Source organism: Podarcis bocagei, assembly GCF_964188305.1.
Source record: "Podarcis bocagei genome assembly, chromosome: 2".
Lineage (NCBI taxonomy): Eukaryota > Metazoa > Chordata > Lepidosauria > Squamata > Lacertidae > Podarcis > Podarcis bocagei.
The window spans coordinates 79,131,766-79,146,936 of record NC_138126.1 but is presented as its reverse complement, the minus strand read 5'-3'; the positions used below and the strand labels follow the sequence as shown (position 1 = coordinate 79,146,936).

The 15,171-nt window shown below is 42.4% G+C and overlaps 1 protein-coding gene across 4 annotated transcripts in view; it reads right to left on the bottom strand.

The window, feature by feature from the left end:
* STK32A (serine/threonine kinase 32A) overlaps positions 1 to 12,366 on the bottom strand; it is a 77,873-nt gene extending 65,507 nt beyond the window's left edge. Inside the window, exons 1-2 of one of the 4 annotated variants that reach the window (XM_081181037.1) lie at positions 11,865 to 12,366; positions 3,372 to 3,538 (exon numbers count right to left, since the gene is read on the bottom strand). In XM_081181037.1, coding sequence (XP_081037163.1) covers positions 3,372 to 3,423 — 52 coding nt within the window. In that variant the 5' untranslated portion in view covers positions 3,424 to 3,538; positions 11,865 to 12,366. Of the gene's footprint in view, positions 1 to 3,371; positions 3,539 to 9,917; positions 9,941 to 11,229; positions 11,267 to 11,600; positions 11,624 to 11,864 lie in introns of those variants that run through there. The other 3 variants (XM_081181039.1, XM_081181038.1, XM_081181040.1) reach the window with 3 other exon arrangements.
* Positions 12,367 to 15,171: the final 2,805 nt, after the last annotated feature.

Sequence of the window (15,171 nt, the reverse complement as noted above, 5' to 3'; positions counted from 1 at the left end):
AGGGGGACATCTTCCTACGTGAGATGCTGGGAATTGAAACTGGGACCTGCTGCATGCAAGGCAGATGCACTACCAATCAGCTAAGATCCCCTAAATCCCTGCACAACATATTGACCAGTATGAAATAAATATTTGTGTGCCATGAGAAGTGGTGCCGATGCCCCAATCAAACCACCCCAATCAAACCACTTTCAATCCACTTTCAAACGTGGATTCTTCCCATGTTTTTTCAGTATGCCTGTGTTTCTCAAACTCATCAGTTACTAGTGTTTATGCACACAGACACCCTATAAGTCTATGGGTACCGTATCTGACTAAGACGGAGAGGGTGTACCATAAGACTACAGAATTTCCTCCTCAGGTTTCCCACTCCTCTCAGAAAAGTGCAAAACAAAAACATCTATCAATACTGCTGAGACTGCACCAGAGACTGCTTTACAACAGATGCCAATACAAAATGCTTGCATGCACAAGAATATAATTTGCAGTTCCCAGGATAATTTCAGGGTGGCATTGCCCCATCATGGTTTTCAATTACTTTAATGCATGCATACACAAAACCAAAAAACCCAAACAATAGCACTATTAATTTTGAAACAAAGCCCACAGTCACTCTAGCCAAATATGGAGGGAATTGTTGTCCACGCACTTACTCAGCATTTAACACAGGGTCCAGCAGTACGGCATGCAGTAATGGAAATTATGACATTCAGAGGGCATCACCATAAATTTCCTAAGTACACAATCAACCTAATCATCAAATAATTTGTGCCAGCAGTTCCATGCTTGAAATATCCATGCTTGCGGAGTGCACTGAGGATCAGAATTATTATTTTTTTTAAATGAATGAAATTTGGTCTTAGGTTCATGGAGAGGAAATTGGCTGCAATGATTATTACAGAATCAGAACAAAATGATTTGGGAGATTAGAGAAGAATACACTACTGGAACAAATTGCTGTACTTTCAGAAGGAACAGCATTTAAGTGCACTGCAGGCACCATAAGAAGGGCTTTAGTTTCTTTTTTCCTGGCTAGAGAAGATGGGTCCTTTGATCTACACTTTCCTTGCTCTTCTGCTTCACTCCATACATTATACGTATATACAGTACACACACTCTTGAGACAGGCAAGACACCATAAAATTAGTATCTTTACCTGTGACACATTTCAAAGACAGATATTACTTCCAAATTAGCATGTGCCTTCATAAATGTTGGTGTGTGTATTTTGCCCTGTGCACACAGTGTAGGTGCTGAGCACCAGTCAGGGCTTTCTGGCATGAAGGTTGCCCAGCAAAACACATGCTTGGCATTAATCACATATGACAATGCACACACAGAGGCACGCAAAGTTTCCTACGCCAAAGTCATACCAATACCATTTCCCATATTGTGATGGAGCCCCCAGTTCCCTGCTTGTGTGTGTGTGTTATGTGTTTAATCCTCGAATGCTCTGGGCATCACAGGCAACTCCAACCTTGCATTCAATGATCACAAAATGACATTATGAAACAATTCCATTTGTGGTTAATTTCTCAGACCTAAGATACCAGGGCTTCCTTTGAATAACTTTTCCTCAATATCAGAAGTATGCGTGTTGGCCGTGTAGCAAAACCAATCTGAGCATGGTTAAAGACACTCAGTTATCACCTCACATGTTCCAGGGCTGAACCCTCAAGATAAGAACTGGCTCTAATCTGTGGTGAACTGCAACTCAGATTAAGTCCTGGGATTCCATGAGGACATGGACTGACCAAAGGCACGAGGGAGTCTTTGGCCTAAACAAAGCCCAATTGTCCAGTGCAGTGAGGGAGCAAGTTTTGGAACAGAGCCTCAGCTACATGGGGGCCCTGCAGGACGCAAAACCCCGAACCGAAGTACAGGAGAGCATGATACGTGCTACTTTGCAGAACTCTGTGCCAAAGTGGATCTACTTCACTGCCCTGACCTTTCAGTTGCATCTCATTTCATGAGTTGCTACAAAAGTGCCTCTTAGGTGAGCACAGCTTGCCTGGGTTGTGCAGACTCCCCCCTAAGCATCGCTCCCCTTTAAATCAGACAGAGGGGAAACCTGCTGTGTCAGCTGTGACTTTGTTGTGAAGAGTGACCGGCTCCAAAGCTGTTGGCAGAAGGAGGGGTCTTGTAGCGCCAGAACTTGTACTGAAAAAGAGCATTGCTCAAAGGAGACAGTTTAAAAGCCTCTTTTTTCCAAGGGGCAGGAACTGTTCAGGTCCCAGACATCTGGCACAAGGAAAAACAACAACAAAGTTCTGCAATCCCATTGTATAAAATTATAAATATATCTTTATACAGTGGTACCTCGGGTTAAGTACTTAATTCGTTCCGGAGGTCCGTTCTTAACCTGAAACTGTTCTTAACCTGAAGCACCACTTTAGCTAATGGGGCCTCCCGCTGCTGCCGTGCCACCAGAGCACAATTTCTGTTCTCATCCTGAAGCAAAGTTCTTAACCTGAGGTACTATTTCTGGGTTAGCGGAGTGTGTAACCTGAAGCGTATGTAACCCGAGGTACCACTGTATAAATATATCTTTATAATTCCAAAATATATAGGAGCCATGCAAAAGTGAAAAAACCCTGGAATAAGGAGGTGTTGCAGGAGTGAGTGTCATAGGGTTGAGTTTGCCTTGTGATAGCTCTGGCATCAATTTAACAGCAACAACAATTTGTTTTTTGTACCCCGCCCATCTGCCTGGGTTGTCCCAGCCTCTCTGGGTGGCTTCCAACAGAATATCCAAAAACACAACAGAACTTCACACATTAGAAGCTTCTCAATACACAGCTGCCTTCAAATGTCTATATAATGTTTATTCCTTTGACATCTGATGGGAGGTCATTCCACAAGATGGGCACCACTACAGAGAAGGCCCTTGCTCTGGATGGAAAATGCTAAAGGGAGAGGGCAGAACTGTGATTAGACCAAAAACCCCTATTTCAGCCCTGCGACATATTTTTCCACCTCCTTAAGGACTAATGGAGTCATTCGTGGCAGAGGTGGGGGTGGTGGAGAGAAAGCACCTGAAAATAGGCATAATGTTTCGAGTCCTTGGAATGACTCTGAAATACTACCCAAGTTCTTTTGAATTTTGCTCCTCTTAAATAATGATATTTTACCATTTTAAAGTCCGAAAGAGCTTCATGCTGCAAACTAAATTACCACCCAAACCAGATATTCATTTAGTTCCCCAAAGGGGGATTAACAACAATGACACAAATTGAGATATCTGTGCTGCCTGGCCCGTGACGGAGAGGAAGTGCTTTAAAAGGAGCTGCAATGTAGGATTTCTCAGGCACCTCTCTCTCTCCCAGTGTCTTACTGAACAAAGTATTTCAATCACCACACAGTGTTCTTACCGTCTTCGTTCTCATCAAATGGTGGTGACTTGCTGGAGGTGTTTGCGCCCATGTTGGATTTGGCTGGAAGCTCCTCACTTACATCATCCTTTAAATTCAAAGTGCTAAGAGCGAGTTATTAACTCACTCAGAGTTGGCAGATCTGTAGATCTTCCTGCCGGTGGACCCTGGTGGGGAGGGAAAAACAGAAAGGAAGGGGGGGGGGAACACAGCTGACATCAAAATTGAAAAACTGTATGAACCACACAAATTTGTCACATTTTGACAGGAGTGTTAATAAAAAATAAATGGAAGGGGGAGAGGCCCTTAAAAAGGACACACAAGGGCACTGATGCTGACAGATTTTTCTTTCTCCTAGGAGTAGACCTATTGACTTTTCTCTGACTACCTCAACAAGATCACCTCTACCTCTTTGCATGATTCTACTACGGTGGCTGTCATCTTGCTTTCTATGCAGAACAGCCAAGCTGGTATAAATTCCACTTGCTTATGAAAATCTTAATTCTTTTTCCGACTAAACATGAGAAACAGAGGGTGTGCCATTTCACCTTTGCTGCTCTCATTTGAAAGGAAGCATATTAAACTTTCTTATTGTATTCCCTGAAACTCCCCAAGGAGGAACACAGAACCATGTATATATTTGATCTCTTATTCCTCCAGCGTGTAAGCACAAACCTCTCTATCTGTGGAAAAGTAAGAAATTTGGCTGTCATGATTACTGACTCAGTTTATAATCATGATCCCTGCACTGCTCCCATGAAACCATTTTTATCTTGGTTTTATAGTCCTCATTCTATTTCAATAAAACTTCAACAACAAAAAACCAGAGAGCCCCCACCATGTATATAAAAACAGTTACCAGAAAGCGTCTGTATTCACATCTCTCCTCTTTTTTAAAAAAACACCTGGAAGCTACTTTATGAGGTGGTTAAGTACAATGAACGCATAAATCAGGCTAGATATTTTTCATTATGGTGCCTTGATTCATTGTCTCTTCCGCAGTCTGCTGGCTGCAGGACTGTCTGATACGCAACCCGGAAGCAGGGACCGAACTTCAGGCATTTATGTGTAAACATAATTAATAAGGTCTCAACCTGGCACACGTAAATGCAAGCAATGCAGAAAATGTTACTCCGGCCCCATCGGGTTTAGCAGGCTGAAAAGAAGTGCTTACCCACCTTGGAGGCAAGAAAAGGTTCAGCAAAGGGCAATCAAAACCATCAAAGGGCTGGAGCAGCTCTCCTATGAGGAATGCTTGCAGCATTTGAGGTTTTTTAGTTTAGAGAAAAGGTGAGTAAGAGCTAAGGAGAGGCTTGTTAGAGGTGTTTAAGATACAAACGGTGTGGTCAAAGACACGTTCTCCCCCTGTGTCATAATACTAGAACCCAGGGCCAGCCAGTGAAGCTGAATGTTGGATGATGATGCCAACTACTGCTTCTTTAAACTATGGGATTTCTTTCCACAAAAAGAAGTGATGCTCACCAACCTTGGGCAGCTCTAGGAGGACTAGACATATTCATGGAGGACAAAGCTGTCAGTGGTTAGGAGCCAAGATGGCTATGCTCTGAGTCTACGGAGCACAGCTTGCCTCTGTGTACTACATCACAAGTGGGGAGAATGCTAATGCACTCATGTCGTGATCTCAGGATTCCCATGGACATCTGATTGGTCACTGTAAGAACAGGATCCTGGACTAGATTGCTCTTTTGTCTGTTTGATCCAGCAGCACTCTTCTTATACTCAATGAGTTGCCTTATTGAGGTCCAGATATGGCAGTTCTCTGCTAGAGCCAACATTTTTAAGTCTTGACGAACCATTCAGATTCAGATTCCTACTTTTATCTATCCTCCACAACCCACAGTGCCACCGAAAACAGGTTATTGCACCCAGCAGCGTAACAGAGCTGTAGCGCAGCCACTTACAAATCCCTCCAAATCAGGAAACACACCACCTCCTCAACTCCCAAAAAACCAAAGAGGGTGTATGTTTCCATTTGTTAATTTATATGTGGAGATATATAAATAATTACTATCATTTAACTAGAAAAACAGTGCATCTCACCATTGTGGGGAAGACAGTGACCAGGGGCCCAGGGGCCTTCAAGTTTTCTATCCGGGTACTAACTATCGATGGGCTACTTTGAGGTTCCCACTTTCCTTTCTCAGGATTATCTCGCTTCAAACTGGACTTGCACCAGACAGCCCTTCAAATACAGGGCTGACTTCTGTAAAGCAGGACATATCACCAGCCTCTTGGAGGTTAGGTGGCAAGGAAGGACGAGGGCACAGGAAGCTGCCACATACAGAGCACTGGTCTCTCTAGCTCAGTTTTTCTACACTGACAGTGGCTCTCCAAGATTTTAGACAGGTGTCTCTTCCAGCCCTGCTTGGAGATGCTGGAGATTGAATCTTGGCCTTCTGCTTGCAAGGCAGATGTTCTTCAGCTGAGCCATGGTTCTTCTGCAAAGGACATTATCACAAAGGCCTGCGTCAAAAGTGCACTGGTTATTTAATAATACCTTAGTTCTGTACCAGACATATTTCGTGACAATGGACAGACTCAACTTTTTGCTCAGGGCCCCCCAAATCCTCTCAGCATCTTTCAAATGGTGGCACGGAGTCAGAAAATAATTGATGCACATGTGAGCAAAGCTGTTTCTGTTGTTGTAAGAGCTCGGCAAAGTTCCCATCATTTCAAAATAAATCAGAGGGGTAATTAAATACTCAGGAAGTTGAAGCAAGCAAAATTGTCTTATGGTTGGAGAGCCCAGGTGAAATTCTTAAGGATTTGGGCTTGGATGAAAATTGCTAAGTCACTCCCTTAAGTGGTTAAGACTTTGCAGATAATGGCTGCCTTTGGTTGGCTGAAAACCATTACAGAGGTAGAGAGGGGGTAATGAAAGAGTTTTAAGCATATCAGAAGGAAATGGGAAAGAAAACAGAAGGAGAGTCAAGCAGATTGGCTGAAAATACTGCTTAAGAAATTCTTTTCTGTGTTATAGTAGCATGCGCAATATGAAACCTAATCAGGTAATGTAGTTTGAGCAGACTTTTCAGAATTCTGGAAATATTAAGGTTTAAGAATTGGCATGAAAGGTGGAGGGTTGCCAAGGACCAAATATTCACTTTAACTCAACTTTCTTCTGTTTGCTAAACAACAGCTTTAGAATAGTCTTTAGATATTCTGCCTTTTATGGGTTTTTTAAAGTGCTACATGTGTTTGTCACATGGCCACTTGTTTAGCCCTATGTGGCTGACAAATTGGTACCACTCTGCTGAAGAGTTCTGTGCAACCAAAAAGGGAAACAAAAGTTGTGCTCTCTCCCCACAAAAAATACCTGTGTTTTTTAATAATTCAATAAAATCAGGCAAACATTGTTTTATTGCTGCCGGCTGTACTATTTTACGCATTCTACTTTTAAGTTGGTTTTGCTTTGTTTTGCATGCTCCACTATTTATTTTTGTCCTCTGGCTCCTTGTTTGGTCTTGTTGTGATGTTTTTATGCTTTTATCCACTCTGTACATAATTTCACTTACTATTATTTATAAATAAATACTAAAATTTCAGCTTCTGACACTGATCAAGCTGTGGTCATCTTCCTCTCTTCTGGTCTTTCATATGCATTTCGGTTTCAGGCTCTCACATGGAAGAAGGACCAAGCTTGTATTCTGCTGCTACACAGTGTAAGACCCAACCCAATGGATCCAAATTACAAGAAATGAGATTCTGACAAAACATTAGGAAGAACTTCCTGATGGTAAGAGCTGTTCAACAGTGGAGTGGACTCCCTTCAAGAGGTGGTGAACTCTCCTTCCTTGGAAGTTTTTGAACAGAGGTTTGGGTGGCCATCACTCATGGATGCTTTAGTTGAGATTCCTGCATTGCAGGGGATAGACTAGATGACCCTTGGGGGGATCCCTTCCAACTCCACAGTTCTATGATTCTTTCATGCTCTCCTACTACGTAAACCAGCTTTAATCCAAACAGATTTAAAGGAAACTTGCTGCCAGGTGCCTTGATTCAAGAACACCAGAGAAACCATTAAATACAGTGGTACCTCAGGTTAGGAACTTAATTCGATCTGGGTCCGTTCTTAACCTGAAACGTGTTCTTAACCTGAGGTACAGCTTTAGCTAATGGGGCCTCCCGCCGCTGCCACCACACGATTTCTGTTCTCATCCTGAAGTAAAGTTCTTAACCCGAGGTACTATTTCTGGGTTAGCGGAGTCTGTAACCTGAAGCGTCTGTAACCTGAAGTGTCTGTACACACCTAGACTTAAACTCAGATACACAGGCCACAATGCTGCACATAATTACACCTCAGCACCACTGATGCCTGATCTGTTGCCATAATTTTTTATAAGCCCCCAAAAAGGTACCAACCAGCCAGTCTTATGTATCCTCAAGAAATCCCATTCAAGAAGCTGCTACTCTCCTTAGTCCCTGTGTGAGTGAAACTCTGAAGCAATGTTGCATCAAGGAGCATCTTTGGACATATGGGGGTACAAGGAGCTTGGGAAGGAAGAAGCTTGTGAAGAGGGGTATCCGAAAGGTAAAACTTGCTGAATGACTTTTTTTTCAGAGGGAAAAGCCTCAAGATCACACATATTTTTATAAGGTTCACATTTTGTCTTGGGAGTCAAACAATGTTATGTCCTTTTGATGCATTAAGTAGTGCTGACAATGGCCTGGTTTGCACGGCACAAGAAGCCAAACTATGGCTTACTGGGGATGCACAAAGGTGTGGGATCCTGAAGGGGCTTGCAACCACTTTGCTCCTAACCAGTTTTGCTTCTGTGCAGCCCTTGGGCTTGGGGTTCAGCTCTCTCCTTGCTAACCACAAGCTATAGCCAAGAACAAACCTTGGCTACAGCTTACGGTTAGTGTAGAGAGAGCCTAACCATGAACCATATTTTGGAAGAAGCACTTAGCCAAACCCTGTCTTAGCACAGCATAGTAGTAAATAAGAGGGAAGTGCAAAGCAGTTGTCCTGGTAAGTCATAGCATGGACATGCAATAAGTGAATCAGGATAGTCATGAAGAAAAGCCACATTTTCACATATATTTCTATTAATAGCCGACTCTTCCTTTAGTAGGCTCAAAGCAACTTTTCTTGGTTTCAGTGACTGTTCACCCAAGTACAGAACAAGCCCATACCTACCTAGCTTTAACAAAGTCAAAGCATTAAGTGTCCCTGGATTTTTCATTCGCATCTCAGGCTGACCAACCTCTGGCACATATTAAATGAAGAGTCATAGATGCGGCATCCAGAGACATATGCATGACCATTAACAGCACAATTTTCTCTCTTGCTGCTTGCATCCATCCAGTTCACACATGCAAAAATGCACTCAGCAGGGCTTCTCATGTGTAGAAGAGAACAGGGTGTGTGAACTGAGAATGAAACATAAACTGCTCTAATATTTTTACACCCCACTTTGTTGGGAGTAAAGATTATTTCCGCATAAAGCATGCTCTCACTATTGATCTAGTAGTAAAACAAAAGTGCTGCCATCATCACAACCTTTTCACAGGGCCCAAACGTGCAAAGTGCAGAGCTGAGATTTGGCTGAAGGCGCTCAGGAAAAAAGCGGAACGTCCCTCACTTAGGGGAGGCCCCCTAGTTCAGTGCTAGAGCAGGAATGCAGAGGTTTCCAGCACTTCCAGTTAAAAAGGTCAGGTGGAAAGTGATAGGAAAGATCTCTCCCAAGACTCTGGATAGCAGCTGACAGTCAGCGTAGGCAATACTGGGCTAGATGGATGAACATTTTGACCTGATCTAAGGCAGCTTCCGCTCGGTCACTAGTGAGTCCTCTCTCCAAAGCATGTTACAAATCTCAGAAAAGTCCTTAGGAAGTTCAGATTGCCATAACCTGTACTAGAAATGCACCTGACCTAGGAAAACAGCAACCTGCCTTATTCCAAAATCAGAATCTTTGTCCACCTAGTCCAGTATTGCCCACACTGACTGGAAGCAATGCTCCAGGGTTTTGGGCAGTGGGTGGTCCCAGCCCTACCTGGAGATACCAGGAATTGAACATGGGACCTTGCAAATGCAGAGTATGTGCCTCGCCACTGAGATATGGTCCTTCCCAATAAAGCTTGTTTTAATGAAAGTCCAATAATTAGTTAATTGTCTGATTTAAGAACCATATTTCCTTCTACTATTCTTTTCTTCTTAAAGATAGCTAAGAAACAAACACCTTGGACAAAGCCAAGAACCGCCCTGAGACCTCCAGGTATAAGGTGGTATATAAATTAAATAAATAAGTAAAAATAATACAGTCATCTATTTTGAAACAACAAGAATCTTGCTCACAGAGAAGGAAGAATTGGGAGAATGCTTCCCCCATTGCAGTGAAAAATGCTACAGTAAAGATTAGTGCTTCTCCTGACCTGAAGAGAAAGAGAGGAAAAACACAGCATGCATGACATTATGCGGTGATATCATCCATAAAACAGGATGCTAAAATTATGTCTCATCATAAGTAGCTATAAAAGTCAGTTGCCATATCATTTATGTGCACTTGTTAAATAGAAACATACAAGCCTTATTGATGTCCTTCCTGGTAGACCACTGACACACAGACATCTCAGAAGGGATTCAGGCCTCGCCTTTCAAAATTGTGGGTTGTTTGGGGGCTTTTTCATTTGCCTAGTTTCAAGGATACTTAGTGACTCTGATATGCATGTTGTTATTAAAACCTTCTATTACTTATCACCCCAGTTTAGGTATTTTTTTCCTCACCAGGTTCCTGATTTATGTTGTTTAATCCTAAATATGTTTTCTTAGATGTAAGTCCCACTGTGTTCAATAGAGTTTGCATCCTATAAGTATATTTAGAATTGCAGCCTAACGGAGCCTTACTCAGAAGTAAGTCCCACTGAGTTCAAGGTTAAGTGGGTACAGGAGCCTGCCTATATTCTTTTAAATAATTGCTATCTTCTTAAAGTTTTTTATCCCTATTATATAAATTATAATAAAAATAAATAACCCTCCACATAATCTCCAGAAGAAATCAAAATGTCAATGTGTTGAACAAAGTGTTTCTACATCTATTCATGCAAGCATTTTTTTTTAAGGATGGGTGAAAAAAATACCAAGATTTCATGGCTAAGTGGCAGGGTTTTGAACATCTCATAAGGTGATCTCCAACCAAATTGTATCCAGAGTAGACCTAGTGAAATTAAAAAGCTTAGGTATCTTAAGAACACTGTTTTCAATGGGTCTCCTCTGGGTATGATTAGCTTTGGAGAGCACACATACTAATTTTTTATGCGTCACAAATATACATTTTAATGGCTTAGGTAATTGAGAGACAGGAATCCATAAGCGCTTGCATACTTTGCTACGGCTTTTGTCGACAATTCAAAACATTGCTGAACTTTATTAATCGGTCACTGCACATCTCCTCAGGGTTCCAGCTTTTTAATGCTCTGATGTTATCCCTTTATTGATCACAGTATTCATGGTTCCATTAATGGAACAGTAAACAGACTAATAACTGGAGGAGAGAGAGGGGGGACAGAAGGGAACTTAGTATGGGGGTAAATCAAAACCATTGATTTAATTAGAATAGCACTTCCTTGCTGAGACCCCATGCATGCAAAGATGTCAAAGTAAAACTATAACAGTACTTGGCTCTTTAAAAAAAAGTTATTCAGCTGCTGAGAATGAAAATCATGAAATAAAAATTATGGCTTTATGCTAAAGCTGTTGGATTTGTGAGAATTAAATAGTTATTTTGAAGAAAATGAATTATAGTTCTACAGTTTTTAAATACTTTAAAAGGTTGGGGAGATGCAAATATAAAATACTGTGGTTTAGGAAGAAACTTGGGTCATTAAAAAAACCAACCTTTTGTCTCTAAAACTCTTATACTGAGGCTGGATCTAGCTAGACACATCAAAGAAGCGTTTCAGTTAAAAGCGTTGTAAATTTAAACAGGGAAAACAGGTAGAGAAAAGGAGGGGCTTCACAGCGCCATCTGGCGGTACAACGTTATATCGCATATGCAACGCATATAAATCGCTTTTTATTTACCAATCTAGCTGAGTCCCTTTTAGGTTTGACCCACTGAAACCCTTGAATTTCAACCCATACTGTTCCACAGTGTTCTGACCCCCAACTTGGTTCTGAAAGCCCTGCAGATGCACACAAGAACAAGGACTTCAGTTAAAAGTATTCAGTTAGCTTGACCCAGAATTATTCTTTCAGGGCACACACACCTAGCACTATTCAAGCTGCAAGCGCTTGTCCTGCTACTGGCAACTGCAGTTGGAGTCTTCGCTAGGGATATGTAAACATTCAAAGTTACTAACCATGAGCGGAGGGGAAAAGTTAACTTCTCTACAAGCCAGCATCCTTATAAAAGAATGCCCAAAACCATAGGGGCATCGATAAGCGAGAGAGAGCGAGAGCGAGAGAGAGAGCGCTACTTCCTGGTTGGAAACGTTAGAGGGTGAAACGAATACAAAAGCTACCTTTCTTACCTTGTTTTAGGGAGGGCAGAAAGACCAGAGAACGGAAGCCAGCATCAACAGCAACAACCTGAAGCTGCAGAGCAAGAGGAACCGGGAGAGGTGAGTGCGCTGGTGCGGGTTGACACTTTGTGGGTGGCTTTTGCCTGCCCAGGTTCCTTTTTGCAGGATCTCGGCTGGAGGCAAGGACACTTGGGAGAAGAGCCCGAGCCGCTATTGCAGGGAAGTTTCCCCTCTTGCAGATTGCAGGAGGAGCCTGCGGTAGTCACAAGGGGGGTGAAACAAACCAGACAACAGCAACGGTTGCAAAGACGCACATAAACGCGCGCAGAGGACAGGAAATAAAAAAAAAGTCGGAAGGAGAGGAGAACGAGCAGGAGGGGATCTTCAGAGAGAGAGAGAGATACGGTAGAAGCAGCGGCCAGCCACTGCAACTGTAGTTAACGCTGTGATCGAATTGGCAGCGTTTCTGCAACTGCAGACGAATCAAAAGCACGCCGGCCGGGTCCGCCTGACACACCGTGTCGCTTAAAGGCTTTATGCAGATCAGCACTTTCCAGAGATCCTTTAAGTAGTTGCTTGGGGGCGAGGACAGTCTCCCTTTCCCCCCTTTTTCTTTCTAGGCAGGAACCCCCAGCATCCCAATGAGAAAGCATGAAAAGAATGCAAATGATGCTGCAAAGACTGTTACTGGCGTTTCATTGGCAAAGGGATTTTAGGACCATTGAGCGAGAATCTCCTCTCCGCCCCCAGATATCTGCATTAAAACCATGCATCTCATGCAGCACTTCTCGCGTCCCATGCACGGTGGCTTCGGTTCCGGCCAGGAACCGAGCTAGCTCTTTTGGCCTGAATCCAGCACGGCCTGTAAGCGCACAGGTAGGGCTAATGGTTCGTGAAATTGCCCCCGGGCTTGAAAATAACTTCAGGACGTGCCTACCTAGGTACTGCGAGGGGCATCAGGACCAATGACATGAAGCCTGCATAAGCCATCAGTTGCTCACGTTTCTCTGAGAGGCGAGAGGAGAGCCACTCCCTTAAACCGTGCAATCCCTTCTCCAAATTGGAGGAGGGCGTGTCAGCATCTGCGCTCCTGTAATGTAGAATCTGAGGACCGCTTAGGACACAGGAACCTTGCATCAAGTGCATGGTGGTCCTTGGAAGTGCTACTTTTGCGCATCTGCTTTACCTCTAAACTGCGCAGTTAAACATTAATTGGTGTGGTTATTCAGCTACTAAAGCACTTGTCCACCAATTTATTGATGGAGCTGGCAACAAGCCAAAGTCTGGGATAAGGTTACTTGGTCCAGACATGTAACAAAAAGGCATTCCTTCTCCTCCTGCACCCAATGTCCCGAGTGCGGGTAACCTCTGGAATGTGGCTTGTTCTCCAGCTTGAATCAAAAGCTAGCAGGTTGAAAAATAAGGTATGTGAAACCATTTAGACTTTCATTTCTATACCAAGAGCTACTTTTAAAGAAAGGTGACCGTTTTGCTACAACAATCAACATCAATGTGTCTTTTAAGTCTGGTGGTTTTGAGCTGCAGTCATATACTCACTTGGTAAGTGGGTTTTACTTCTGAGTAAACGTATAGGATTGGGCAAGGCACTCCCTGAAGCCAGGGAGAACTTCACTGTCTCCCTAAGGAATTCCTCCATCCAGGTAAAGTCCAGTGCCACCTAGTGACTACCTATATAATGATGCAGTCAGTATAGTATGTATTAAGTTGCAACTTTTGACACACTTAAGAGAAAGTGTACTTTTCCTTTATGGTCCTCAGAGACACTTTAACTGAGGCTTTGCAATATGTAAATTTATGTAGATTTAATCAGTCAATTAATTCATCAGTTAAAAGCCGGATAACTAAGAGGGTTTCATAATATGTAAATTTATTTACATGTAATCAGTTAATTATTTCATCACTTAAAAGCCAGATAATTAATTGATTAAAAATTATTGAGAGGTTGACAGCATGAGTGATGATACTTAATTTCCTTATCAAAGAGTTACATGCAAATTGATGGGATTCCATTAAGCAACAAAAATGATTTGTGAAGTGTCTTTCAAAAATTTAAACCTGCTATCATATAGGTTTTATATTTCAATCATTCCCTTGCAGAACAATAACAGAGAAATAGTTATTTTTACCTAGTATTTGTAGGTATCATGAAAAGGGAAAGGAAGGATAAGAAACCAATCCTCCCAGTTTTAAAGACTGGGAAAAGATAATAGTTACTTTCCTATAACTAATCTTCACAGTGGCTCTAGCACCTCACTCTCTCCCTCAGGACACTCATTTACAGAAAGAACCTAGTTACATTGGAACTGATAGAATTAAGGGAAATCCACACAGCCTGCGACAACCCTAAGCTATGAATGAAAGGCTTCTATAAGGAAAGACAGGAAAATAGGGTGGATTCCATATGCAACTTGAAGCACAGGTCAAGTTACTGCTTCATACTATATGTATGGAGTATGACCATCTTTTATTTGAGGGGGTAGATATGTCAGAGTTTCAGTAGTTAAACTGATCCCACAGAATAAAAATATCTCCCCTCTTATTTTTTATTAGGTGAGAGAAGATATATTTTGGATGGCACAGTACTTTTTACATAGATGTTCAGAGCAAAAATAATACTGTGGGCTAAGATGTCATGGAGATTACCAAGTACACAATCACCAAGTTTGCTCCCCTTAGGAATGGCATAGAGGGGAAATTCTGCCCACATACTGCCTGTGCCATCAATGCAGCACCAAGGGTGAGGAAAACACACACATCTGGGCCAATTCTCACTTATTGTAAAGATGCAGAAAGCTTCTTGGGGCAGAGAAGCCATAGAGAGTGTGGAGCTAAATTTTACCAGTTTAAGTCAGTGTGGAGGATGAAAGGAGAGGCAAACCTTATGCTTCTAGGCAAGTTCCCAGCCTCCAGTTAAATTGTAATGGTGGTAAGCAGTAATGACATTTAGCATTGTCTGTTCTCTCTCCCATCAGCTCACCTTAATAGTGGCAATTTTTCATAGTGGCTACCACAGGTGGAGAAGGCAAAGACTGAATCAGCCTTGGCTCCCTCTTTCGCAACTGGAGGGGGGAGGGGTGTGCACTTTTTGCAGTGCTATACTTTTTAGAAGGCTAAAGAGGTGAGCTTATTGGACTCACTCCCCAAACAATTCAGGCACTGGTGTTAAAACCAGATGTGACACTAGATTTCGGGTGGTGTGGACGGTTACCCCACACATGGGGTGCCAAATAACAAGAACAACAATAGTGTGAGATCCATAAAAAGAAACTGTACCACAATGGAATTATTGTAAAAA